At 40.5% G+C, this 24,768-nt stretch overlaps 1 protein-coding gene across 1 annotated transcript in view; it reads left to right on the top strand.

Moving 5' to 3' along the window:
* LOC137418092 (L-threonine 3-dehydrogenase, mitochondrial-like) overlaps positions 1–6,026 on the top strand; it is a 51,381-nt gene extending 45,355 nt beyond the window's left edge. The window contains exons 8-9 of the mRNA XM_068104055.2: positions 521–790; positions 4,095–6,026. Of these exons, the coding sequence (XP_067960156.1) occupies positions 521–790; positions 4,095–4,237 (413 nt within the window). The 3' untranslated portion in view covers positions 4,238–6,026. The remainder of the gene's footprint in view (positions 1–520; positions 791–4,094) is intronic.
* Positions 6,027–24,768: the final 18,742 nt, after the last annotated feature.

Genomic DNA, 24,768 nt, shown 5'->3' with positions numbered 1-24,768 from the left:
GATTTTAAAGATAACTGGTAGGGACAATGAAATGACTAACTATATTGAATCAAGAAAAGTGAAATGAAAATGCAAAATAACCAATCAGCAGCTTTTCAAACGTAGCACGGCAAGCACCCGCTGTAAATAGGAGACAGATGAGCACACGGACAGACCCCACAGTTTGATATATATATATATATATATAATGTTGAAGGCTCCAGGTACGGACTAAATAGCCCTCATCGAGGCCAGGCCTTCTATAAAAGAGAAGGAAAGTGTATGATGAAAAGTATATGGTGTTTGTTTGCAAGAAAGAGAGATTAAAGCTAGCCCGGTAGCTGTAGTTTGAGTGAGACAGTAAGTAAGACCAACAATCCAGACACAGAGAGTGTGAGATGTTTCCGGGCACCACTTTAACACTTAAGTCAGAACGGTAGTAACACCCTGGGCGGTTGCTGTCTACAACCTACTACCTAAAAATATAAAAGATGTGGCCTGACAAGGTGAAATACTCCATTGCACCCGTTGTATTCAACAGACTATGCGGTGCAGATTTTCCATGATGCGTTAAAGACGGGACACTTTGAGAGCTTCCTGGATGCGGACACGCGATTGCCAATGATGTATGCTGACGACTGCCTTCGCGCCACCCTCGAGTTCCTCGAGACACCCAATGAGTGCCTCACTATGCGAACGTACAACGTTGCAGCTATGAGCTTTTCTCCAGCAGAGCTGGTGGAGGAAGTGAGAAAACAAGTGCCCCATCTTTCTGTAGAGTACAAGCTCGATCCGTTGCGCCAGGCCATAGGTATGTATACCTAATACTATTATTACACTGGTACATTTTCATTTTGCTCATCAAAAAACCCACAACACATTCCAAAATGATTTTTTTTTTGTATATATACACGCGAGGCTTGTGGAAGAGCTAGTATACTGACCAGATCAGGACATAACAGGACAAAAAGAGTAGTAGAGGGAGGAAAGTGCTGAATCTGCTCAATTTTCCGTGGCGATGTGATTCCATGCAAGTTAATTTCATCATTTCATTTTAAGTGCATCATTCCAATTGGATGTTGGAGACATACTGTATGTGGTGTTTTGAAGGCGAATCCACCATTTAGACACGCACAACTAAATGGCTGTTTATCTCCCTTCATAAATTGCTATTTACATGGGTGATTAGCTGTGCACGTACAACAATGTGTTTTTGTCAGCATTTAAGGGTTAGGCTTGTGTTAGCAAGACAACATAATCGGAAAAAGAACTAGAACAGAACTCGGTAGAGCGCAAACCTCCGCCAGGCTAAGTTTAGTCATAACTCGTCCATAACTTTTTCAAATATCATGTTGTATATCGCTTTTCACCCGATCTCTCAATGGTGAAGAATCACTCAAATGGTGAAAAAATTAATAATTCTCGTATCTGAATCCGTATTCAAATCTTCAAAATTCAATCAAGTCTTCCTTGTCAGACACCCAACCTGTCCAACAAGTTTCGTCCAAATCCATCCGCAACTTTTTGAGATATTCTGCTATTTATCATTTTTGGCCCTATCCCCCAATGGTGAAGAATCACTTAAAAAATTCTACTAACCGGATCCGAATCTTCACCAAAATCTAATCATTTCGTCCTCGTCACATACGCTACATCTCTGCCAAATTTCGTCCGAATCCGTTCATAACTTTTTGAGATATTTTGTTCACAACGAAACAGACAAACGGACAGACAGGGGTGAAAACATAACCTCCATCCACCTTCGGTAGCAGAGGTAAAGAGCAGCAGAAAACCGAGAGCTGCAGAATGAAAATTATTTATTGTTGCCCGTTTACCAAGAAAAGTCGAGTTCCCTTCCTCAGAGGCGTTAAGTGCAGTGTCGGCATGACGTTATGCTAGGTTCAGGTGGGAACAACTGTGCATCGTGGATTGCTCCTCCTCCACAACAATCACGTTTGAGTTATCGTGTCTTGTTCCTGTGTTGTGATCGTTCTCTTGCGGGTGTGCAAGAGTGATGCCACCAGTGCCTGCCTGTTTCAGCTTTTGTCGGCGGTGTATTTGACCACACAATGTATTTGTATTTGACTATGTAGGTTTATAAACAATTGACTTGCCGGTTTATAAACATCTCTTCTGATCACAAGGCTTGAATTATTTCACGGCTCAATCTTGTTGACCCTACGCGCAGCACAGACATTTGGCCCCATCAGAAGGTGTGTGTATGTACAGTGCATTCAGAAAGTATTCAGACCCCTTCACTTTTTTCACATTTTGTTATGTTGCAGCCTTATGCTGAAATCGTTTAAATTCATTTTTTCCCTCATCAATCTACACTCAATACCCCATAATGACAAAGAGAAAACAGGATTTTAGAAAGTTTTGCAAATTTATTAAAAAGAAAAAACTGAAATATCACATTGACATAAGTATTCATACCCTTTGCTATGACACTTGCAATTTAGCTCAGGTGCCTCCCATTTCTCTTGATCATCTTTGAGATGTTTCTACACCTTGATTGGAGTCCACCTGTGGTAAATTCAATTGATTGGACATGATTCAGAAAGGCACACACCTGTCTATATGAGGTCTCACAGCTGACAATGCATATCAGAGCAAAAACCAAGCCATGAGGTCGAAGGAACTGCCTGAAGAGCTCAGAGACAGGATTATGTCGAGGCACAGATCTGGGGAAGCCCACAAAAAAATTTCTGCTGCATTGAAGGTTCCCAAGAGCACAGTGGCCTCAATAATTCCTAAATGGAAGAAGTTTGGAACAACCAGGACTCTTCCTAGAGCTGGCCGTCCGGCCAAACTGAGCAATCAGGGGAGAAGGGCCTTGGTAAGAGAGGTGACCAACAACCCGATGGTCACTCTGGCTGAGCTCCAGAGATCCTGTGTGGAGATGGGAGAAACTTCCAGAAGGACAACCATCACTGCAACACTCCACCGATCTGGGCTTTATGGCAGAGTGGCCAGACGGAAGCCTCTCCTCAGTGAAAGACACATGAAAGCCCACAGAATCTTGTTTCTCACAGTCTGAGAGTCCTTTAGGTGCTTTTTTTGCAAACTCCAAGCGGGCTTTCATGTGTCTTTCACTGAGGAGAGGCGTCCGTCTGGCCACTCTGCCATAAGCCCAGATCGGTGGTGTTGCAGTGATGGTTGTCCTTCTGGAAGTTCCTCCCATCTCCACACAGGATCTCTGGAGCTCAGCCAGAGTGACCATCGGGTTCTTGGTCACCTCTCTTACCAAGGCCCTTCTCCCCCGATTGCTCAGTTTGGCCGGGCGGCCAGCTAAAGAAAGAGTCCTGGTTGTTCCAAACTTCTTCCATTTAAGAATATTATGGAGGCCACTGTGCTCTTGGGAACCTTCAATGCAGCAGAAATTTTTTTGTAGGCTTCCCCAGATCTGTGCCTCGACACAATCCTGTCTCTGAGCTCTGCAGACAGTTCCTTCGACCTCATGGCTTGGTTTTTGCTCTGATATGCATTGTCAGCTGTGAGACCTTATATAGACAAGTGTGTGCCTTTCCAAATCATGTCGAATCAATTGAATTTACCACAGGTGGACTCCAATCAAGGTGTCGAAACATCTCAAAGATGATTAAGAGAAATGGGAGGCACTTGAGCTAAATTTCAAGTGTCATAGCAAAGGGTATGAATACTTATGTCAATGTGATATTTCAGTTGTTTTTTAAAAATAAATTTGCAAAACTTTCTAAAATCCTGTTTTCTCTTTGTCATTGTGGGGTATTGAGTGTAGATTGATGAGGGAAAAAATGAATTTAAACGATTTCAGCACAAGGCTGCAACATAACAAAATGTGAGAAGTCAAGGGGTCTGTATACTTTCTGAATGCACTGTATGTACCTATAGCTACCACAGACATCACGTCAACTCGTGCTGGTGTTCCGCTAGCCTTCACAAATTAATTGGCTTCACAATCCCCATATGTTATGCCGTCAACATTGTCGAATTTGCTCATGTGGTTTAAGCTGCATACAGAAGGATGCTTGTGGTTTGTAGGTGACATTGACAGTGCACTGCTGTCGTTATCTTTCAAAAAAAACTTTCCTCTCATCAATTAAGTGTCATGACGGACCCTCATTTCTTTGCAGCTGACTCTTGGCCAACAAGTCTGAATGACAGCCGAGCACGGCAGGACTGGGGCTGGAAACATGACTATGATCTCCCGGCACTCGTCTCAACAATGTTTACTTTGATGCAAGGCCTCGACCACCGTGCTGCCAAGGCCAACTGAAATCCACACTTTGCCTCATTGTGTTCCCTTCCTTGCACGGAGATCTGTGCCAAATAGTTGGTGTAATTTACTTTGTCATTCCTTTATTTTTGTTGTAGATCGTATTTGTAATTTACTCCAACATCAGCATTTTTGACCTTCTTCTAGCCCATGTAAACCCAGAAATGTATTCTTTACCAATATTATGACAAAATTCAACTCTAGATGCTAAACTAGACATGCAGAGCCCTTTCCTCCAATCGAATGCCAGGAAGGGGTGGTGTGAAAGCGTTACTTCTTTGGTTCCTGTTTGAAGGTGTAAACTTGGCATTTGACTAGACGGATTTCTGAGAAATGTGAATGTCAGGTGCATTTTTGGGTAAAAGTTGGGAAGCTCACTTTTTAACATAATCAGGGTATGCTGAATTCGATTAACCCGGTTCCCAAGCCGAATTATGAGTTTTTCACCTTCTAATTAGCATAAACAAAATGGCCGCCAAATTGCCATTTTTGGACAATTTATTTGAACAAGCATTTATATATCATCAAGTATAATACATGCAGCTCTTTTATTTTAACTTTACAACTTTTACCCCAAAATGCACCGATAACCTTATTCATGGCCTTTTTCATAAATCCGTCTTGTCTATATTATGGTTGGCGACATATTGAAAGAGACATTCATACTGATATTGAAATTGGACATGATAATATGGGAAATGGTTTTAATAAGACAATGGTTCATACAACCATTTATTCTAAAATTAAGTATACATGGCCATGAAGCACAAACATTCAGGAATGTCACACATGTTGTTTTGCCAAACTACATCAAATTCATACAAGGGGTCTGATCATCACTCTGTTGCTGACAGGCACACATTGATGTGCACCTCAACTCTGAATAGCGACATTTGCAGCGTCGAGTCTTGCATTGCTTCTGGCATGCACAAAAAAATCATCTCGAGGCAACTTTCTGGGATTGGACTCGGTGACATCAGAATAGGCTCTCGTCCTGAATAACCACGAATGCTGAATCAACAGAGGTTGTTCTGTGCACATTATATATTCTGCAGACGAACGCTTCTGCAGATTTGATTGTCTCCTCTGTGAGTTTACCAATGCCCAAGTTCTTCAGCAGTTTATTCAAAATTCAAAAACTCAAAATTCGGCTTGGGAACCGGGTTAATCGAATTCAGCATACCCTAATTATGTTAAAAACTGAGGTTCCCAACTTTTACCCAAAAATGCACCGAGGTCCTAGAAGCTTATACATGGCCTTTTTCCATAAATCCGTCCAGTCTACATGCCCAATCAGCTCAGTTGTTGTTGAAACAAACGAATGCAGTCTCAGCTGTGAGTCACCAGCAGTATCGATCAATGTTAGATCAACATATAGCACAGCGAGGAAGATCTACTGCTCGGTGCATTTCATATGCTACTATTTTAATCCCACTAAATTAAATAAGGCATTGCTCTGTGTGTGCATGTATGTACATCTGAAAAATAATAGAAAAACAAACAGGGCCGGGCAGATCTCCACCAAATTTTGCTTCTCGTGCAGAAAATCACATTTTAACAACATACGCAAGTCATTTGGAACGTGGATCAAAACATTCTGTATTCAGAGTACAAACGATCAATAGGGGTAGAATATTGCAGGGAATACAGTTTTCAGTGTTACAAGGAGTTCAAAATAATTGCTTACATTTACATTTTCATGTAAATGAGATAGATATAGATTGTGCTGTGAACTGAAATTAAATAATTATCTACTTAAGTGCCCAAATAAAATAACTTATCACCTCGAGTAATCAGCTTCGTGATGTTATTTCATATTGTCATCTCATCACTGGAGGCAAGTTTTGTTTGTAAAGTAAGGAAAAATCACACGGAACTAGTCTTGCTGCTACAAGTCTCAGTCCAAGGCAGATTAACCTGAGGTTTGTGTTAAACTTGTTGGTTGTTGCTCACGGTCGGTCAGGGGGCTTGGCAGGGAAAGGGGACATTTACCAGCATATTGTGTATCGGGTATTAGCTCATTGTGCCCTTCTATAGGAAGAATGTATTAGTTAGTGTATAATGTACACATAGTAAATGCTACGGCTCAGGAATGTATGTGTGAGTTGTTTGAAAGTTTCTTTTGGGGTTTGGTAAATTTTTAAAGTAAGTAATCGCCCCCCACATTCATTGTGATAGTGTCAATTATCTAAGGACAGGAAGTGCACAATTCCCCAACTACTCCCTCTTTTTCACCATTCATTTCCTTCCTTCTCTGCACAAGGAATGGCTATTAATTGGCATGAATTATGGTACGCTTTCAGCTTGCGCAAATGGACCGACTGAGGGTGCTTCGCTTGCGAGGACTTTAGTATCCATCTATTTATTACATAAGCAAAATGATGTAATTTTTAATAACTCCACCAGATTCCCAATTCCTTTCCCTTGTTGGAGCTATGCATGCCCCTACCATTCCTACTCAACACCTATCACCTTCCAGACTTTTCTCCCCCACTCCTCTTCCCTTCCATATATTCTTCCTTTTGTTTTCCAAGTAAAACCCCTTCCTTTCTCTCTCCCTCCCTTATTCGCAAGTAAATTATGACCATTCAGATCTTCAGAAATGAGAATCTGTTGGTGTCTTGTAATGAAATGAACTACATCATTTGACGGGCACAAGGTGCAGGATTTGTCCGAGTCCAAATATCACAAGTACCTGTATGTCAGAAAACAACAATGGCTCGATGGAGGATTTCAGTATACTCAGGTTACCTGTACTGAAGGTCATGAGTCTGCGCTCCAGTGCAAGACACTCAAAATTCACATCATACACCGACATGAATGAGGATAGAGTTGGAGATAGGTGTGGAGACAAAAGTAACAGAATGGCGGAGAGCTCGAGTACACAGATGGAAACACAGTACTAGTCTTTTTAAAGCTCGTTTATCGGTCTTACAGTATACCGGTTCTATCCATCGGTCTGCATGTCTTTTGCTGCTTTGTCTTTCCAAGCAAAAATAAAAATTCCCAAAAAAAACAATTGTTCTTCATATGGTTGTGAGAAACACCCTGAAGTTGTTTACCTTCACGACAACCCACCACTACCAACTTCTCACGTGACTTGGGACTTTATAATCCTTAACGGTTCAAAGGCAACTTCAATGTGTTTATTGTACATCGGTTCGATTCCAAATTTAAAGCCACCAGAGATTGTTCTGATGCTTCACAGGCAGGGTGTTAGATCATTAAGAATCAGAACGCAGACCTTTGAGATGATGTTAAAGATACCAACCATAGTGCCAGGCAAAGAAAAAGAACAGTCGTCCATGATGTAAAACGTTTTTCTTTTATTGTTGCCATAACTACTACCTGCACAACATAAAAAAGTAACCCACATCATACATCATGCCATTCCATTTTATGACTTGTACAAAGGCTACAAATTAAGTAGCCGCATGTGAAACTGACGGATTGTCTGCCAGATTTCTCCAATGGCTGGCAGATTCCTTTCACACAAGCAACCAGTGGCTCTGAATGCAAGGTAGCATTTTGCAAGGCTCGTGAAATATCTAATATTTATACGCTGAACGGATCAGGACATAACAGAAAACAAAGAACAGTTGAGAGAGGGGAGAAACACCAACAGCGGAGTTGAGGGCCAAGATAGTGGCAGACTTGGACAAACAATGAGTTTGGGAGGAATGGGGGGTAGGAGAGAATGCATGGGGTGGACAAGATGGATAGAGAAGGAAGCTCTGAGGAGGAAAACTGGAAATTTGGAAAGAGAAGCGACTGGGGTGGGGTAACATGGGTAGAAAAGATCATGGTTTTGGATTGGGGATGATCTGAGATGGTGGTGAACAGCTGTCTTGAAGACCAGGAGGGAAGAATGAGATTGGAGAGAATTTGGAAGTTGGTTCCACAGGCAGGAAAAAAAGGATCAAATGAGTGGAGGTGAGCAGTACTTCTGGATTTAGGTAGTTTCACCAGAAGGGGTTGATGGTGGACAGCGTGTGCTCTGCAGAAACCTGGGGCTGAGGGGAGGAAGCACGGCAAGAACAGAGTGTGCAAGACCAGAAAGGAGGCGGTGGAAGACAGAGACTAACTGTTTCTTCCTTTTATTACAAAAGTGAAAAGGATCAGTTATGTACAGTCACAGAGAAAAAACACAACTGAAATGGTCTCATGGAGAAATTATTAACAAATCATCATCAAGTTTATATATGACATCATTAAAAACCCATTTTTCTTTAATCAATGTTAAATTCTTGTTCATTTAAAAAAACCGGTACTCTAGTTTCAACCTTGCACTTACAAGAGCCTTAAGGGTGAGCAGTACATCATGTGAAGAACCAGAAACGTTTCCCATTTTTTTCTTCCTGGACTTGTAAATTGCAAACTTGGCCTGACCAATTAAAAAGTTCATCAAAAGCACATTCCTAAGGGAAGACGGTCCTAAAGCACCATAAATAAAAACATTGTGATTGAAGAGAGAACCGAGCTTCACAAAGCGTTCCTGGAGAAAGGTAAAAAGAGGTTGCAATCGTTCACACTCCAGGTATATATGCGGTAGGGTTTCAATGGATGCACAGAAAGGGCATAGATTAGAGTTAGCAGTAGAAAACCGGTTCAGTAAAACATTATAAGGTAAAATCCAGTGTACAAGTTTCCATTGAATATCTCCAACATACTTTGGAGTAGGCAAGAGATAAAAACTTCGCCAATTGGGGCAATTGGGTGGTATTGGGGGTAAAACATCCCGCCATCGAAGCCTCGGGTGCTCAGAAAATGTTTTTGCATATAAAATTTCAACGTACGCGTTGTACAAAGTTTTCTTTGGAAAGGAAGGAAGGGATAATGCAGTATCATCAGGGCTGTTCAGGCCAGGGGACAGATTAAGTGGCGGGCTGAAGACCAGGAGTTTGGGGAAGTCATCTGTTGTTTCCTCGGGGGGAGGTCCAAGTTCCTCGCAGGTATTACAATACGTTGTGGATATCCCTTGAAGGAACCGAGAGATTATCCTGACAGATTTTATTCCAGTTTTTGTGCCACAGCAGCAGCACTCAACCAGCAGCTCCCAGACTCTGTCATGAGGTCTTTTACTCGCAGCAGCTTGGCATCAACAAAACGTTGAACGAAACCTCTATTATTTAAACTGTTTTCCAGGAAGGGGTTGTAGCATAGGGGTTCGTTCAACAACATTTCCATGTTGTATGTTGCCATTTCACGGGAAAAGGACAGGGCTTGCCAGGTGTTCATCACCCCTTGGTAAAAGGTGGGCAGCAAGCATAAATCGATTTGATGAGGGTTCATCAAGAAAAGTTCTTGGCAGTAGCCCAGCTTGCATATAAGCTGCAATATGCAGTTTGCCAGAGGCCTCCAGAGTAGGGCTTCATCTCCATATAAAAGTTGACGGACGATATGAAGCCGGAAGACCATAATCCGGCTACGGATGTCAATGAGACCTTGGCCACCTTCAGTAAGTGGTAAGTATGCCATGGCGGGTTGGAGCCAGTGTTTCCCACTCCAGAAAAAAAATCAACAATGCTCTTTTGGAGTGTGATAACAAGGTTCCCAGGCAGTTGTGGGCATATCATCTTATGCCATAGCATAAAGGCGACGAGATTGTTGATGACACGAGTTATTCCGCGGTAGGAAAGTTGAGAAAGAAGTCCTTTCCAATGGGATAGTTTCGCCATTACCTTGACCGGTAATCCGATCCAGTTCTGCTGCTCAAAGGTGTTGTGTCTGAGAAGATTGGTTGATATGTGTCTCTTGTAACATGAAAATATCAATCTTTTCTTTCTCAAATAGTTGTAACACCTCCAGACGCCGCATACAGCTGCGGCCTCCGTTTATGTTGAGAGACGTTACCTTCATTTATTCTTTATTAATTTTCCTCCTCTTGGAGTTTTTTTCCTGCCTTAGTTGCACACTTCCTCAACCGCTGAAACTGAGGTTCTGAGATCCCAACTTGCTGGGGTTCACGAATCATGTTTCTAGTAGTTTTTAGAAAAGCATATAGGTTTGGGAAATAATCCTGAATTCTGACATACCTTTTCCTGAAGGATTCATCGAGGAATTTTTTAACTTCATCTTCTGTAACTACAGTGTCCCCATCCTCATCCTCTTGGGCACAAAACCCACTACCTGACAGGGTAGAGTAGGGTTCATCAAAATCAAACGCATCATCTTTGTCATTCTCTTCCTGATGCAAACTTATTTCTGAGGCACAAATCTCCCCAGGATCAGAAACATGGATATCGTTTTCATTCCTGTTTAGCTGCTCATCGTCACATGCAGCTTCCTTCTTATCACCCCTTTTATTTTGTTGGAAACGTGTAGGCTTACAGGTTTCTTCTGAGGGGCTGTCTGACTTATCTGTTTTAGCATTACGCCTGGTCATCCCTGCACCCACCTCTGTGACCATTACATTAATGTCATGTAAGACATCAGGGTTATCAATATCACCACTTGTGTCTTCCTGAGATGCACGAGGATTCTCGATGTCTATATCACACTCAGAACCCTCAAACAGTTCGGTAAGTGGTGCAAACGAATTGCTCAGATTTAAATTCGTTCAGGTTCAGTTTGCCATCCCAAACAGGGATTCTCTACACGAGCTCCACCTTGCAAGCTCGGCGACACATTTGACACAACCAGTACCTTACTTTGCACTGTGCTTGCATCCTTCACGACGGGACATGAACGTTTATGCCCTTTTTTACGAACCACTGTTACAAACCCTTCCATACTGTCATCCGTACAGTCCTGTACAGTAGAAGAGGGATCAACCACTTTTGTCACACCAGCAGGTAGGGAGGAGTGGTCTACTGTTTCCTGTTCACTCATTGGTTGTGGGGAGGAGTCTACCATTCCACGTATCTCAGTAGGTGAGGAGGAGGAGTCAACTGTTTCCCGATCACCATGAGGTCGTGGGGAGGAGTCTACCATATCATCCGCCCCATTAGGTGGGGGGGGGGGGGGGGGGGAGGAGGAGAATCTGCAATCACCTGGTCTCAATTTTCCAATGATCTCACCAAACCGGGACAGGAACTCTTTACGTGTCCGTAAGCTCCACACCCATAGCACGTCATGACGTCCGTGGAGGCATTCATTCTATAAGTATGGCCATTAATCTTTGCATGCAAAACTACATTGAGCTTTTTCACATTTTTGGGCAATATCATGTAAACGACCCTTTTAAAAGTCATCACGTGTCGAAATTCACCCCTTGCCGAGTGTATCGGCACCATTGTCACTTTTGATACGATCGTACTGTGGCGGACACGATGGCTCGCTGGCGCGATGACATCATTCCGCGCACCAGGAGGGTGTCGGCCATGTCCGAGGGGTAGGCGTGGCCTCGGCATATACACGGGGCACACAGCCCCGAGCACGGCAGTGCTATAGTGTGATCCTTAGAATAAAGACTCTTTTGATTACGTTCGTTGTTGCTTCCTTTATTGGCAAGACAAGTCGTGCGCATAGCACCGCACTATATTGGGGACCTCGACTAGTTCAGCCGACGCTGATCTACAGACCGCGCCATGACCAGCAGCAACGCGGCAAAACACTTTTTGCACTTGTGATAGTGTTGAAAAACCACTTTTCGCACTTGTGTTGGTGCAGGAAACCACTTTTGCACTTGTATTAGTGTAGAAAAAACACTTTTTGCACTTGAGATAGTGTTGAAAAACCACTTTTCGCACTTGTGTTAGTGTTGAAAAACCACTTTTCGCACTTGTGTTGGTGCAGGAAACCACTTTTACACTTGTATTAGTGTGGAAAACCACTTTTCGCACTTGTGTTAGTGTTGAAAAACCACTTTTCGCACTTGTGTTAGTGTTGAAAAACCACTTTTCGCACTTGTGTTGGTGCCGGAAACCACTTTTGCACTTGTATTAGAGTGGAAAAACACTTTTTGCACTTGTGATAGTGTTGAAAAAGCACTTTTCGCACTTGTGTTAGTGTTGAAAAACCACTTTTCGCACTTGTGTTGGTGCAGGAAACCACTTTTGCACTTGTATTAGTGTGGAAAAACCACTTTTCGCACTTGTGTTAGTGTTGAAAAACCACTTTTCGCACTTGTGTTAGTGTTGAAAAACCACTTTTCGCACTTGTGTTGGTGCAGGAAACCACTTTTGCACTTGTATTAGTGTGGAAAAACCACTTTTCGCACTTGTGTTAGTGTTGAAAAACCACTTTTCGCACTTGTGTTGGTGCAGGAAACCACTTTTGCACTTGTATTAGTGTGGAAAAAACACTTTTTGCACTTGTGATAGTGTTGAAAACCACTTTTCGCACTTGTGTTAGTGTCGAAAAACAACTTTTCGCACTTGTGTTGGTGCAGGAAACCACTTTTGCACTTGTATTAGTGTGGAAAAACCACTTTTCGCACTTGTGTTAGTGTTGAAAAACCACTTTTCGCACCTGTGTTAGTGTTGAAAAACCACTTTTCGCACTTGTGTTAGTGTTGAAAAACCACTTTTTGCACTTGTGTTGGTGCAGGAAACCACTTTTGCACTTGTATTAGTGTGGAAAAAACACTTTTCGCACTTGTGTTAGTGTTGAAAAACCACTTTTCGCACTTGTGTTAGTGTTGAAAAACTACTTTTCGCACTTGTGTTGGTGCAGGAAACCACTTTTGCACTTGTATTAGTGTGGAAAAACCACTTTTTGCACTTGTGTTAGTGTTGAAAAACCAATTTTGACACTTGTGTTAGTGTTGAAAAACCACTTTTCACACTTGTGTTGGTGCAGGAAACCACTTTTGCACTTGTATTAGTGTTGAAAAACCACTTTTCGCACTTGTGTTAGTGTTGAAAAACCACTTTTAGCACTTGTGTTGGTGCAGGAAACCACTTTTGCACTTGTATTAGTGTGGAAAAAACACTTTTTGCACTTGTGTTAGTGTTGAAAAACCACTTTTCGCACTTGTGTTAGTGTTGAAAAACCACTTTTCGCACTTGTGTTAGTGTTGAAAAACCACTTTTCGCACTTGTGTTGGTGCAGGAAACCACTTTTGCACTTGTATTAGTGTGGAAAAAACACTTTTTGCACTTGTGATAGTGTTGAAAAACCACTTTTCGCACTTGTGTTAGTGTTGAAAAACCACTTTTCGCACTTGTGTTTGTGCAGGAAACCACTTTTGCACTTATATTAGTGTGGAAAAAACACTTTTTGCACTTGTGATAGTGTTGAAAAACCACTTTTCGCACTTGTGTTGGTGCAGGAAACCACTTTTGCACTTGTATTCATGTGGAAAAACCACTTTTCGCACTTGTGTTAGTGTTGAAAAACCACTTTTCGCACTTGTGTTAGTGTTGAAAAACCACTTTTCGCACTTGTGTTGGTGCAGGAAACCACTTTTGCACTTGTATTAGTGTGGAAAAAACACTTTTCGCACTTGTGATAGTGTTGAAAAACCACTTTTCGCACTTGTGTTGGTGTTGAAAAACCACTTTTCGCACTTGTGTTGGTGCAGGAAACCACTTTTGCACTTGTATTAGTGTGGAAAAAACACTTTTCGCACTTGTGTTAGTGTTGAAAAACCACTTTTCGCACTTGTGTTAGTGTTGAAAAACCACTTTTCGCACTTGTGTTGGTGCAGGAAACCACTTTTTCACTTGTATTAGTGTGGAAAACCACTTGTTGCACTTGTGTTAGTGTTGAAAAACCACTTTTCGCACTTGTGTTAGTGTTGAAAAACCACTTTTCGCACTTGTGTTAGTGTTGAAAAACCACTTTTCGCACTTGTGTTAGTGTTGAAAAACCACTTTTCGCACTTGTATTAGTGTGGAAAAAACACTTTTTGCACTTGTGATAGTGTTGAAAACCACTTTTCGCACTTGTGTTAGTGTCGAAAAACCACTTTTCGCACTTGTGTTGGTGCAGGAAACCACTTTTGCACTTGTATTAGTGTGGAAAAACCACTTTTCACACTTGTGTTAGTGTTGAAAAACCACTTTTCGCACCTGTGTTAGTGTTGAAAAACCACTTTTCGCACTTGTGTTAGTGTTGAAAAACCACTTTTTGCACTTGTGTTGGTGCAGGAAACCACTTTTGCACTTGTATTAGTGTGGAAAAAACACTTTTCGCACTTGTGTTGGTGTTGAAAAACCACTTTTCGCACTTGTGTTAGTGTTGAAAAACCACTTTTCGCACTTGTGTTGGTGCAGGAAACCACTTTTGCACTTGTATTAGTGTGGAAAAAACACTTTTCGCACTTGTGTTAGTGTTGAAAAACCACTTTTCGCACTTGTGTTAGTGTTGAAAAACCACTTTTCGCACTTGTGTTGGTGCAGGAAACCACTTTTTCACTTGTATTAGTGTGGAAAACCACTTGTTGCACTTGTGTTAGTGTTGAAAAACCACTTTTCGCACTTGTGTTAGTGTTGAAAAACCACTTTTCGCACTTGTGTTAGTGTTGAAAAACCACTTTTCGCACTTGTGTTAGTGTTGAAAAACCACTTTTCGCACTTGCATTAGTGTGGAAAAAACACTTTTTGCACTTGTGATAGTGTTGAAAACCACTTTTCGCACTTGTGTTAGTGTCGAAAAACCACTTTTCGCACTTGTGTTGGTGCAGGAAACCACTTTTGCACTTGTATTAGTGTGGAAAAACCACTTTTCGCACTTGTGTTAGTGTTGAAAAACCACTTTTCGCACCTGTGTTAGTGTTGAAAAACCACTTTTCGCACTTGTGTTAGTGTTGAAAAACCACTTTTTGCACTTGTGTTGGTGCAGGAAACCACTTTTGCACTTGTATTAGTGTGGAAAAAACACTTTTCGCACTTGTGTTAGTGTTGAAAAACCACTTTTCGCACTTGTGTTGGTGTTGAAAAACCACTTTTCGCACTTGTGTTAGTGTTGAAAAACCACTTTTTGCACTTGTGTTGGTGCAGGAAACCACTTTTGCACTTGTATTAGTGTGGAAAAAACACTTCTCGCAATTGTGTTAGTGTTGAAAAACCACTTTTCGCACTTGTGTTAGTGTTGAAAAACCATTTTTCGCACTTGTGTTGGTGCAGGAAACCACTTTTGCACTTGTATTAGTGTGGAAAAAACACTTTTTGCACTTGTGATAGTGTTGAAAAACCACTTTTCGCACTTGTGTTAGTGTTGAAAAACCACTTTTCGCACTTGTGTTGGTGCAGGAAACCACTTTTGCACTTGTATTAGTGTGGAAAAAACACTTTTCGCACTTGTGTTAGTGTTGAAAATCCACTTTTCGCACTTGTGTTAGTGTTGAAAAACCACTTTTCGCACTTGTGTTGGTGCAGGAAACCACTTTTTCACTTGTATTAGTGTGGAAAACCACTTGTTGCACTTGTGTTAGTGTTGAAAAACCACTTTTCGCACTTGTGTTAGTGTTGAAAAACCACTTTTCGCACTTGTGTTAGTGTTGAAAAACCACTTTTCGCACTTGTGTTAGTGTTGAAAAACCACTTTTCGCACTTGTGCTAGTGTTGAAAAATCACTTTTCGCACTTGTGTTAGTGTTGAAAAACCACTTTTCGCACTTGTATTAGTGTGGAAAAAACACTTTTTGCACTTGTGATAGTGTTGAAAACCACTTTTCGCACTTGTGTTAGTGTCGAAAAACCACTTTTCGCACTTGTGTTGGTGCAGGAAACCACTTTTGCACTTGTATTAGTGTGGAAAAACCACTTTTCGCACTTGTGTTAGTGTTGAAAAACCACTTTTCGCACCTGTGTTAGTGTTGAAAAACCACTTTTCGCACTTGTGTTAGTGTTGAAAAACCACTTTTTGCACTTGTGTTTTGGTGCAGGAAACCACTTTTGCACTTGTATTAGTGTGGAAAAACACTTTTCGCACTGGTGTTAGTGTTGAAAAACCACTTTTCGCACTTGTGTTAGTGTTGAAAAACCACTTTTCACACTTGTGTTGGTGCAGGAAACCACTTTTGCACTTGTATTAGTGTGGAAAAACCACTTTTCGCACTTGTGTTAGTGTTGAAAAACCACTTTTCGCACTTGTGTTAGTGTTGAAAAACCACTTTTCGCACTTGTGTTGGTGCAGGAAACCACTTTTGCACTTGTATTAGTGTTGAAATACCACTTTTCGCACTTGTGTTAGTGTTGAAAAACCACTTTTAGCTCTTGTGTTGGTGCAGGAAACCACTTTTGCACTTGTATTAGTGTGGAAAAAACACTTTTTGCACTTGTGTTAGTGTTGAAAAACCACTTTTCGCACTTGTGTTAGTGTTGAAAAACCACTTTTCGCACTTGTGTTAGTGTTGAAAAACCACTTTTCGCACTTGTGTTGGTGCAGGAAACCACTTTTGCACTTGTATTAGTGTGGAAAAAACACTTTTTGCACTTGTGATAGTGTTGAAAAACCACTTTTCGCACTTGTATTAGTGTTGAAAAACCACTTTTCGCACTTGTGTTTGTGCAGGAAACAACTTTGCACTTATATTAGTGTGGAAAAAACACTTTTTGCACTTGTGATAGTGTTGAAAAACCACTTTACGCACTTGTGTTAGTGTTGAAAAACCACTTTTCGCACTTGTGTTGGTGCAGGAAACCACTTTTGCACTTGTATTCATGTGGAAAAACCACTTTTCGCACTTGTGTTAGTGTTGAAAAACCACTTTTCGCACTTGTGTTAGTGTTGAAAAACCAGTTTTCGCACTTGTGTTGCTGCAGGAAACCACTTTTGCACTTGTATTAGTGTGGAAAAAACACTTTTCGCACTTGTGTTAGTGTTGAAAAACCACTTTTCGCACTTGTGTTAGTGTTGAAAAACCACTTTTCGCACTTGTGTTGGTGCAGGAAACCACTTTTGCACTTGTATTAGTGTGGCAAAACCACTTTTCGCACTTGTGTTAGTTTTGAAAAACCACTTTTCGCACTTGTGTTAGTGTTGAAAAACCACTTTTCGCACTTGTGTTAGTGTTAAAAAACCACTTTTCGCAATTGTGTTGGTGCAGGAAACCACTTTTGCACTTGTATTAGTGTGGAAAAAACACTTTTTGCACTTGTGATAGTGTTGAAAACCACTTTTCGCACTTGTGTTAGTGTCGAAAACCCACTTTTCGCACTTGTGTTGGTGCAGGAAACCACTTTTGCACTTGTGTTCATGTGGAAAAACCACTTTTCGCACTTGTGTTAGTGTTGAAAAACCACTTTTCGCACTTGTGTTAGTGTTGAAAAACCACTTTTCGCACTTGTGTTAGTGTCGAAAAACCACTTTTCGCACTTGTGTTGGTGCAGGAAACCACTTTTGCACTTGTATTAGTGTGGAAAAAACACTTTTCGCACTTGTGTTAGTGTTGAAAAACCACTTTTCGCACTTGTATTAGTGTTGAAAAACCATTTTTCGCACTTGTGTTGGTGCAGGAAACCACTTTTGCACTTGTATTAGTGTGGAAAAGACACTTTTTGCACTTGTGATAGTGTTGAAAAACCACTTTTCGCACTTGTGTTAGTGTTGAAAAACCACTTTTCGCACTTGTGTTGGTGCAGGAAACCACTTTTGCACTTGTATTAGTGTGGAAAAAACACTTTTCGCACTTGTGTTAGTGTTGAAAAACCACTTTTCGCACTTGTGTTAGTGTTGAAAAACCACTTTTCGCACTTGTGTTGGTGCAGGAAACCACTTTTTCACTTGTATTAGTGTGGAAAACCACTTGTTGCACTTGTGTTAGTGTTGAAAAACCACTTTTCGCACTTGTGTTAGTGTTGAAAAACCACTTTTCGCACTTGTGTTAGTGTTGAAAAACCACTTTTCGTACTTGTGTTAGTGTTGAAAAACCACTTTTCACACTTGTGTTAGTGTTGAAAAATCACTTTTCGCACTTGTGTTAGTGTTGAAAAACCACTTTTCGCACTTGTATTAGTGTGGAAAAAACACTTTTTGCACTTGTGATAGTGTTGAAAACCACTTTTCGCACTTGTGTTAGTGTCGAAAAACCACTTTTCGCACTTGTGTTGGTGCAGGAAACCACTTTTGCACTTGTATTAGTGTGGAAAAACCACTTTTCGCACTTGTGTTAGTGTTGAAAAACCACTTTTCGCACCTGTGTTAGTGTTGAAAAACCACTTTTCGCACTTGTGTTAGTGTTGAAAAACCACTTTTTGCACTTGTGTTGGTGCAGGAAACCACTTTTGCACTTGTATTAGTGTGGAAAAAACACTTTTCGCACTTGTGTTAGTGTTGAAAAACCACTTTTCGCACTTGTGTTAGTGTTGAAAAACCACTTTTTGCACTTGTGTTGGTGCAGGAAACCACTTTTGCACTTGTATTAGTGTGGAAAAACCACTTTTCGCACTTGTGTTAGTGTTGAAAAACCACTTTTTGCACTTGTGTTAGTGTTGAAAAACCACTTTTCGCACTTGTGTTGGTGCAGGAAACCACTTTTGCACTTGTATTAGTGTTGAAAAACCACTTTTCGCACTTGTGTTAGTGTTGAAAAACCACTTCTAGCACTTGTGTTGGTGCAGGAAACCACTTTTGCACTTGTATTAGTGTGGAAAAAACACTTTTTGCACTTGTGTTAGTGTTGAAAAACCACTTTTCGCACTTGTGTTAGTGTTGAAAAACCACTTTTCGCACTTGTGTTAGTGTTGAAAAACCACTTTTCGCACTTGTGTTGGTGCAGGAAACCACTTTTGCACTTGTATTAGTGTGGAAAAAACACTTTTTGCACTTGTGATAGTGTTGAAAAACCACTTTTCGCACTTGTGTTAGTGTTGAAAAACCACTTTTCGCACTTGTGTTTGTGCAGGAAACCACTTTTGCACTTATATTAGTGTGGAAAAAACACTTTTTGCACTTGTGATAGTGTTGAAAAACCACTTTACGCACTTGTGTTAGTGTTTAAAAACCACTTTTCGCACTTGTGTTGGTGCAGGAAACCACTTTTGCACTTGTATTCATGTGGAAAAACCACTTTTCGCACTTGTGTTAGTGTTGAAAAACCACTTTTCGCACTTGTGTTAGTGTTGAAAAACCACTTTTCGCACTTGTGTTAGTGTTGAAAAACCACTTTTCGCACTTGTGTTGGTGCAGGAAACCACTTTTGCACTTGTATTAGTGTGGAAAAAACACTTTTTGCACTTGTGATAGTGTTGAAAAACCACTTTTCGCACTTGTATTAGTGTTGAAAAACCACTTTTCGCACTTGTGTTTGTGCAGGAAACAACTTTGCACTTATATTAGTGTGGAAAAAACACTTTTTGCACTTGTGATAGTGTTGAAAAACCACTTTACGCACTTGTGTTAGTGTTGAAAAACCACTTTTCGCACTTGTGTTGGTGCAGGAAACCACTTTTGCACTTGTATTCATGTGGAAAAACCACTTTTCGCACTTGTGTTAGTGTTGAAAAACCACTTTTCGCACTTGTGTTAGTGTTGAAAAACCAGTTTTCGCACTTGTGTTGCTGCAGGAAACCACTTTTGCACTTGTATTAGTGTGGAAAAAACACTTTTCGCACTTGTGTTAGTGTTGAAAAACCACTTTTCGCACTTGTGTTAGTGTTGAAAAACCACTTTTCGCACTTGTGTTGGTGCAGGAAACCACTTTTGCACTTGTATTAGTGTGGCAAAACCACTTTTCGCACTTGTGTTAGTTTTGAAAAACCACTTTTCGCACTTGTGTTAGTGTTGAAAAACCACTTTTCGCACTTGTGTTAGTGTTAAAAAACCACTTTTCGCAATTGTGTTGGTGCAGGAAACCACTTTTGCACTTGTATTAGTGTGGAAAAAACACTTTTTGCACTTGTGATAGTGTTGAAAACCACTTTTCGCACTTGTGTTAGTGTCGAAAACCCACTTTTCGCACTTGTGTTGGTGCAGGAAACCACTTTTGCACTTGTGTTCATGTGGAAAAACCACTTTTCGCACTTGTGTTAGTGTTGAAAAACCACTTTTCGCACTTGTGTTAGTGTTGAAAAACCACTTTTCGCACTTGTGTTAGTGTCGAAAACCACTTTTCGCACTTGTGTTGGTGCAGGAAACCACTTTTGCACTTGTATTAGTGTGGAAAAAAGACTTTTCGCACTTGTGTTAGTGTTGAAAAACCACTTTTCGCACTTGTATTAGTGTTGAAAAACCATTTTTCGCACTTGTGTTGGTGCAGGAAACCACTTTTGCACTTGTATTAGTGTGGAAAAGACACTTTTTGCACTTGTGATAGTGTTGAAAAACCACTTTTCGCACTTGTGTTAGTGTTGAAAAACCACTTTTCGCACTTGTGTTGGTGCAGGAAACCACTTTTGCACTTGTATTAGTGTGGAAAAAACACTTTTCGCACTTGTGTTAGTGTTGAAAAACCACTTTTCGCACTTGTGTTAGTGTTGAAAAACCACTTTTCGCACTTGTGTTGGTGCAGGAAACCACTTTTTCACTTGTATTAGTGTGGAAAACCACTTGTTGCACTTGTGTTAGTGTTGAAAAACCACTTTTCGCACTTGTGTTAGTGTTGAAAAACCACTTTTCGCACTTGTGTTAGTGTTGAAAAACCACTTTTCGTACTTGTGTTAGTGTTGAAAAACCACTTTTCACACTTGTGTTAGTGTTGAAAAATCACTTTTCGCACTTGTGTTAGTGTTGAAAAACCACTTTTCGCACTTGTATTAGTGTGGAAAAAACACTTTTTGCACTTGTGATAGTGTTGAAAACCACTTTTCGCACTTGTGTTAGTGTCGAAAAACCACTTTTCGCACTTGTGTTGGTGCAGGAAACCACTTTTGCACTTGTATTAGTGTGGAAAAACCACTTTTCGCACTTGTGTTAGTGTTGAAAAACCACTTTTCGCACCTGTGTTAGTGTTGAAAAACCACTTTTCGCACTTGTGTTAGTGTTGAAAAACCACTTTTTGCACTTGTGTTGGTGCAGGAAACCACTTTTGCACTTGTATTAGTGTGGAAAAAACACTTTTCGCACTTGTGTTAGTGTTGAAAAACCACTTTTCGCACTTGTGTTAGTGTTGAAAAACCACTTTTTGCACTTGTGTTGGTGCAGGAAACCACTTTTGCACTTGTATTAGTGTGGAAAAACCACTTTTCGCACTTGTGTTAGTGTTGAAAAACCACTTTTTGCACTTGTGTTAGTGTTGAAAAACCACTTTTCGCACTTGTGTTGGTGCAGGAAACCACTTTTGCACTTGTATTAGTGTTGAAAAACCACTTTTCGCACTTGTGTTAGTGTTGAAAAACCACTTCTAGCACTTGTGTTGGTGCAGGAAACCACTTTTGCACTTGTATTAGTGTGGAAAAAACACTTTTTGCACTTGTGTTAGTGTTGAAAAACCACTTTTCGCACTTGTGTTAGTGTTGAAAAACCACTTTTCGCACTTGTGTTAGTGTTGAAAAACCACTTTTCGCACTTGTGTTGGTGCAGGAAACCACTTTTGCACTTGTATTAGTGTGGAAAAAACACTTTTTGCACTTGTGATAGTGTTGAAAAACCACTTTTCGCACTTGTGTTAGTGTTGAAAAACCACTTTTCGCACTTGTGTTTGTGCAGGAAACCACTTTTGCACTTATATTAGTGTGGAAAAAACACTTTTTACACTTGTGATAGTGTTGAAAAACCACTTTACGCACTTGTGTTAGTGTTTAAAAACCACTTTTCGCACTTGTGTTGGTGCAGGAAACCACTTTTGCACTTGTATTCATGTGGAAAAACCACTTTTCGCACTTGTGTTAGTGTTGAAAAACCACTTTTCGCACTTGTGTTAGTGTTGAAAAACCACTTTTCGCACTTGTGTTAGTGTTGAAAAACCACTTTTCGCACTTGTGTTGGTGCAGGAAACCACTTTTGCACTTGTATTAGTGTGGAAAAAACACTTTTCGCACTTGTGTTAGTGTTGAAAAACCACTTTTCGCACTTGTGTTAGTGTTGAAAAACCATTTTTCGCACTTGTGTTGGTGCAGGAAACCACTTTTGCACTTGTATTGGTGTGGAAAAAACACTTTTTGCACTAGTGATAGTGTTGAAAAACCACTTTTTGCACTTGTGTTAGTGCTGAAAAACCACTTTTCGCACTTGTGTTGGTGCAGGAAACCACTTTTGCACTTGTATTAGTGTGGAAAAAACACTTTTCGCACTTGTGTTAGTGTTGAAAAACCACTTTTCGCACTTGTGTTAGTGTTGAAAAACCACTTTTCGCACTTGTGTTGGTGCAGGAAACCACTTTTTCACTTGTATTAGTGTGGAAAACCACTTGTTGCACTTGTGTTAGTGTTGAAAAACCACTTTTCGCACTTGTGTTAGTGTTGAAAAACCACTTTTCGCACTTGTGTTAGTGTTGAAAAACCACTTTTCGCACTTGTGTTAGTGTTGAAAAACCACTTTTCGCACTTGTGTTAGTGTTGAAAAATCACTTTTCGCACTTGTGTTAGTGTTGAAAAACCACTTTTCGCACTTGTGTTAGTGTTGAAAAACCACTTTTCGCACTTGTGTTAGTGTTGAAAAACCACTTTTCGCACTTGTGTTGGTGCAGGAAACCACTTTTGCACTTGTATTAGTGTGGAAAAACCACTTTTCGCACTTGTGTTAGTGTTGAAAAACCACTTTTCGCACTTGTGTTAGTGTTGAAAAACCACTTTTCGCACTTGTGTTGGTGCAGGAAACCACTTTTGCACTTGTATTAGTGTTGAAATACCACTTTTCGCACTTGTGTTAGTGTTGAAAAACCACTTTTAGCTCTTGTGTTGGTGCAGGAAACCACTTTTGCACTTGTATTAGTGTGGAAAAAACACTTTTTGCACTTGTGTTAGTGTTGAAAAACCACTTTTCGCACTTGTGTTAGTGTTGAAAAACCACTTTTCGCACTTGTGTTAGTGTTGAAAAACCACTTTTCGCACTTGTGTTGGTGCAGGAAACCACTTTTGCACTTGTATTAGTGTGGAAAAAACACTTTTTGCACTTGTGATAGTGTTGAAAAACCACTTTTCGCACTTGTATTAGTGTTGAAAAACCACTTTTCGCACTTGTGTTTGTGCAGGAAACAACTTTGCACTTATATTAGTGTGGAAAAAACACTTTTTGCACTTGTGATAGTGTTGAAAAACCACTTTACGCACTTGTGTTAGTGTTGAAAAACCACTTTTCGCACTTGTGTTGGTGCAGGAAACCACTTTTGCACTTGTATTCATGTGGAAAAACCACTTTTCGCACTTGTGTTAGTGTTGAAAAACCACTTTTCGCACTTGTGTTAGTGTTGAAAAACCAGTTTTCGCACTTGTGTTGCTGCAGGAAACCACTTTTGCACTTGTATTAGTGTGGAAAAAACACTTTTCGCACTTGTGTTAGTGTTGAAAAACCACTTTTCGCACTTGTGTTAGTGTTGAAAAACCACTTTTCGCACTTGTGTTGGTGCAGGAAACCACTTTTGCACTTGTATTAGTGTGGCAAAACCACTTTTCGCACTTGTGTTAGTTTTGAAAAACCACTTTTCGCACTTGTGTTAGTGTTGAAAAACCACTTTTCGCACTTGTGTTAGTGTTAAAAAACCACTTTTCGCAATTGTGTTGGTGCAGGAAACCACTTTTGCACTTGTATTAGTGTGGAAAAAACACTTTTTGCACTTGTGATAGTGTTGAAAACCACTTTTCGCACTTGTGTTAGTGTCGAAAACCCACTTTTCGCACTTGTGTTGGTGCAGGAAACCACTTTTGCACTTGTGTTCATGTGGAAAAACCACTTTTCGCACTTGTGTTAGTGTTGAAAAACCACTTTTCGCACTTGTGTTAGTGTTGAAAAACCACTTTTCGCACTTGTGTTAGTGTCGAAAAACCACTTTTCGCACTTGTGTTGGTGCAGGAAACCACTTTTGCACTTGTATTAGTGTGGAAAAAACACTTTTCGCACTTGTGTTAGTGTTGAAAAACCACTTTTCGCACTTGTATTAGTGTTGAAAAACCATTTTTCGCACTTGTGTTGGTGCAGGAAACCACTTTTGCACTTGTATTAGTGTGGAAAAGACACTTTTTGCACTTGTGATAGTGTTGAAAAACCACTTTTCGCACTTGTGTTAGTGTTGAAAAACCACTTTTCGCACTTGTGTTGGTGCAGGAAACCACTTTTGCACTTGTATTAGTGTGGAAAAAACACTTTTCGCACTTGTGTTAGTGTTGAAAAACCACTTTTCGCACTTGTGTTAGTGTTGAAAAACCACTTTTCGCACTTGTGTTGGTGCAGGAAACCACTTTTTCACTTGTATTAGTGTGGAAAACCACTTGTTGCACTTGTGTTAGTGTTGAAAAACCACTTTTCGCACTTGTGTTAGTGTTGAAAAACCACTTTTCGCACTTGTGTTAGTGTTGAAAAACCACTTTTCGTACTTGTGTTAGTGTTGAAAAACCACTTTTCACACTTGTGTTAGTGTTGAAAAATCACTTTTCGCACTTGTGTTAGTGTTGAAAAACCACTTTTCGCACTTGTATTAGTGTGGAAAAAACACTTTTTGCACTTGTGATAGTGTTGAAACCACTTTTCGCACTTGTGTTAGTGTCGAAAAACCACTTTTCGCACTTGTGTTGGTGCAGGAAACCACTTTTGCACTTGTATTAGTGTGGA

This window comes from Myxine glutinosa, chromosome 11, assembly GCF_964187855.1.
Source record: "Myxine glutinosa chromosome 11, kmMyxGlut1.1, whole genome shotgun sequence".
Lineage (NCBI taxonomy): Eukaryota > Metazoa > Chordata > Myxini > Myxiniformes > Myxinidae > Myxine > Myxine glutinosa.
Note: the sequence above shows the minus strand (reverse complement) of the source record. Positions and strands in the feature narration are given on the sequence as shown.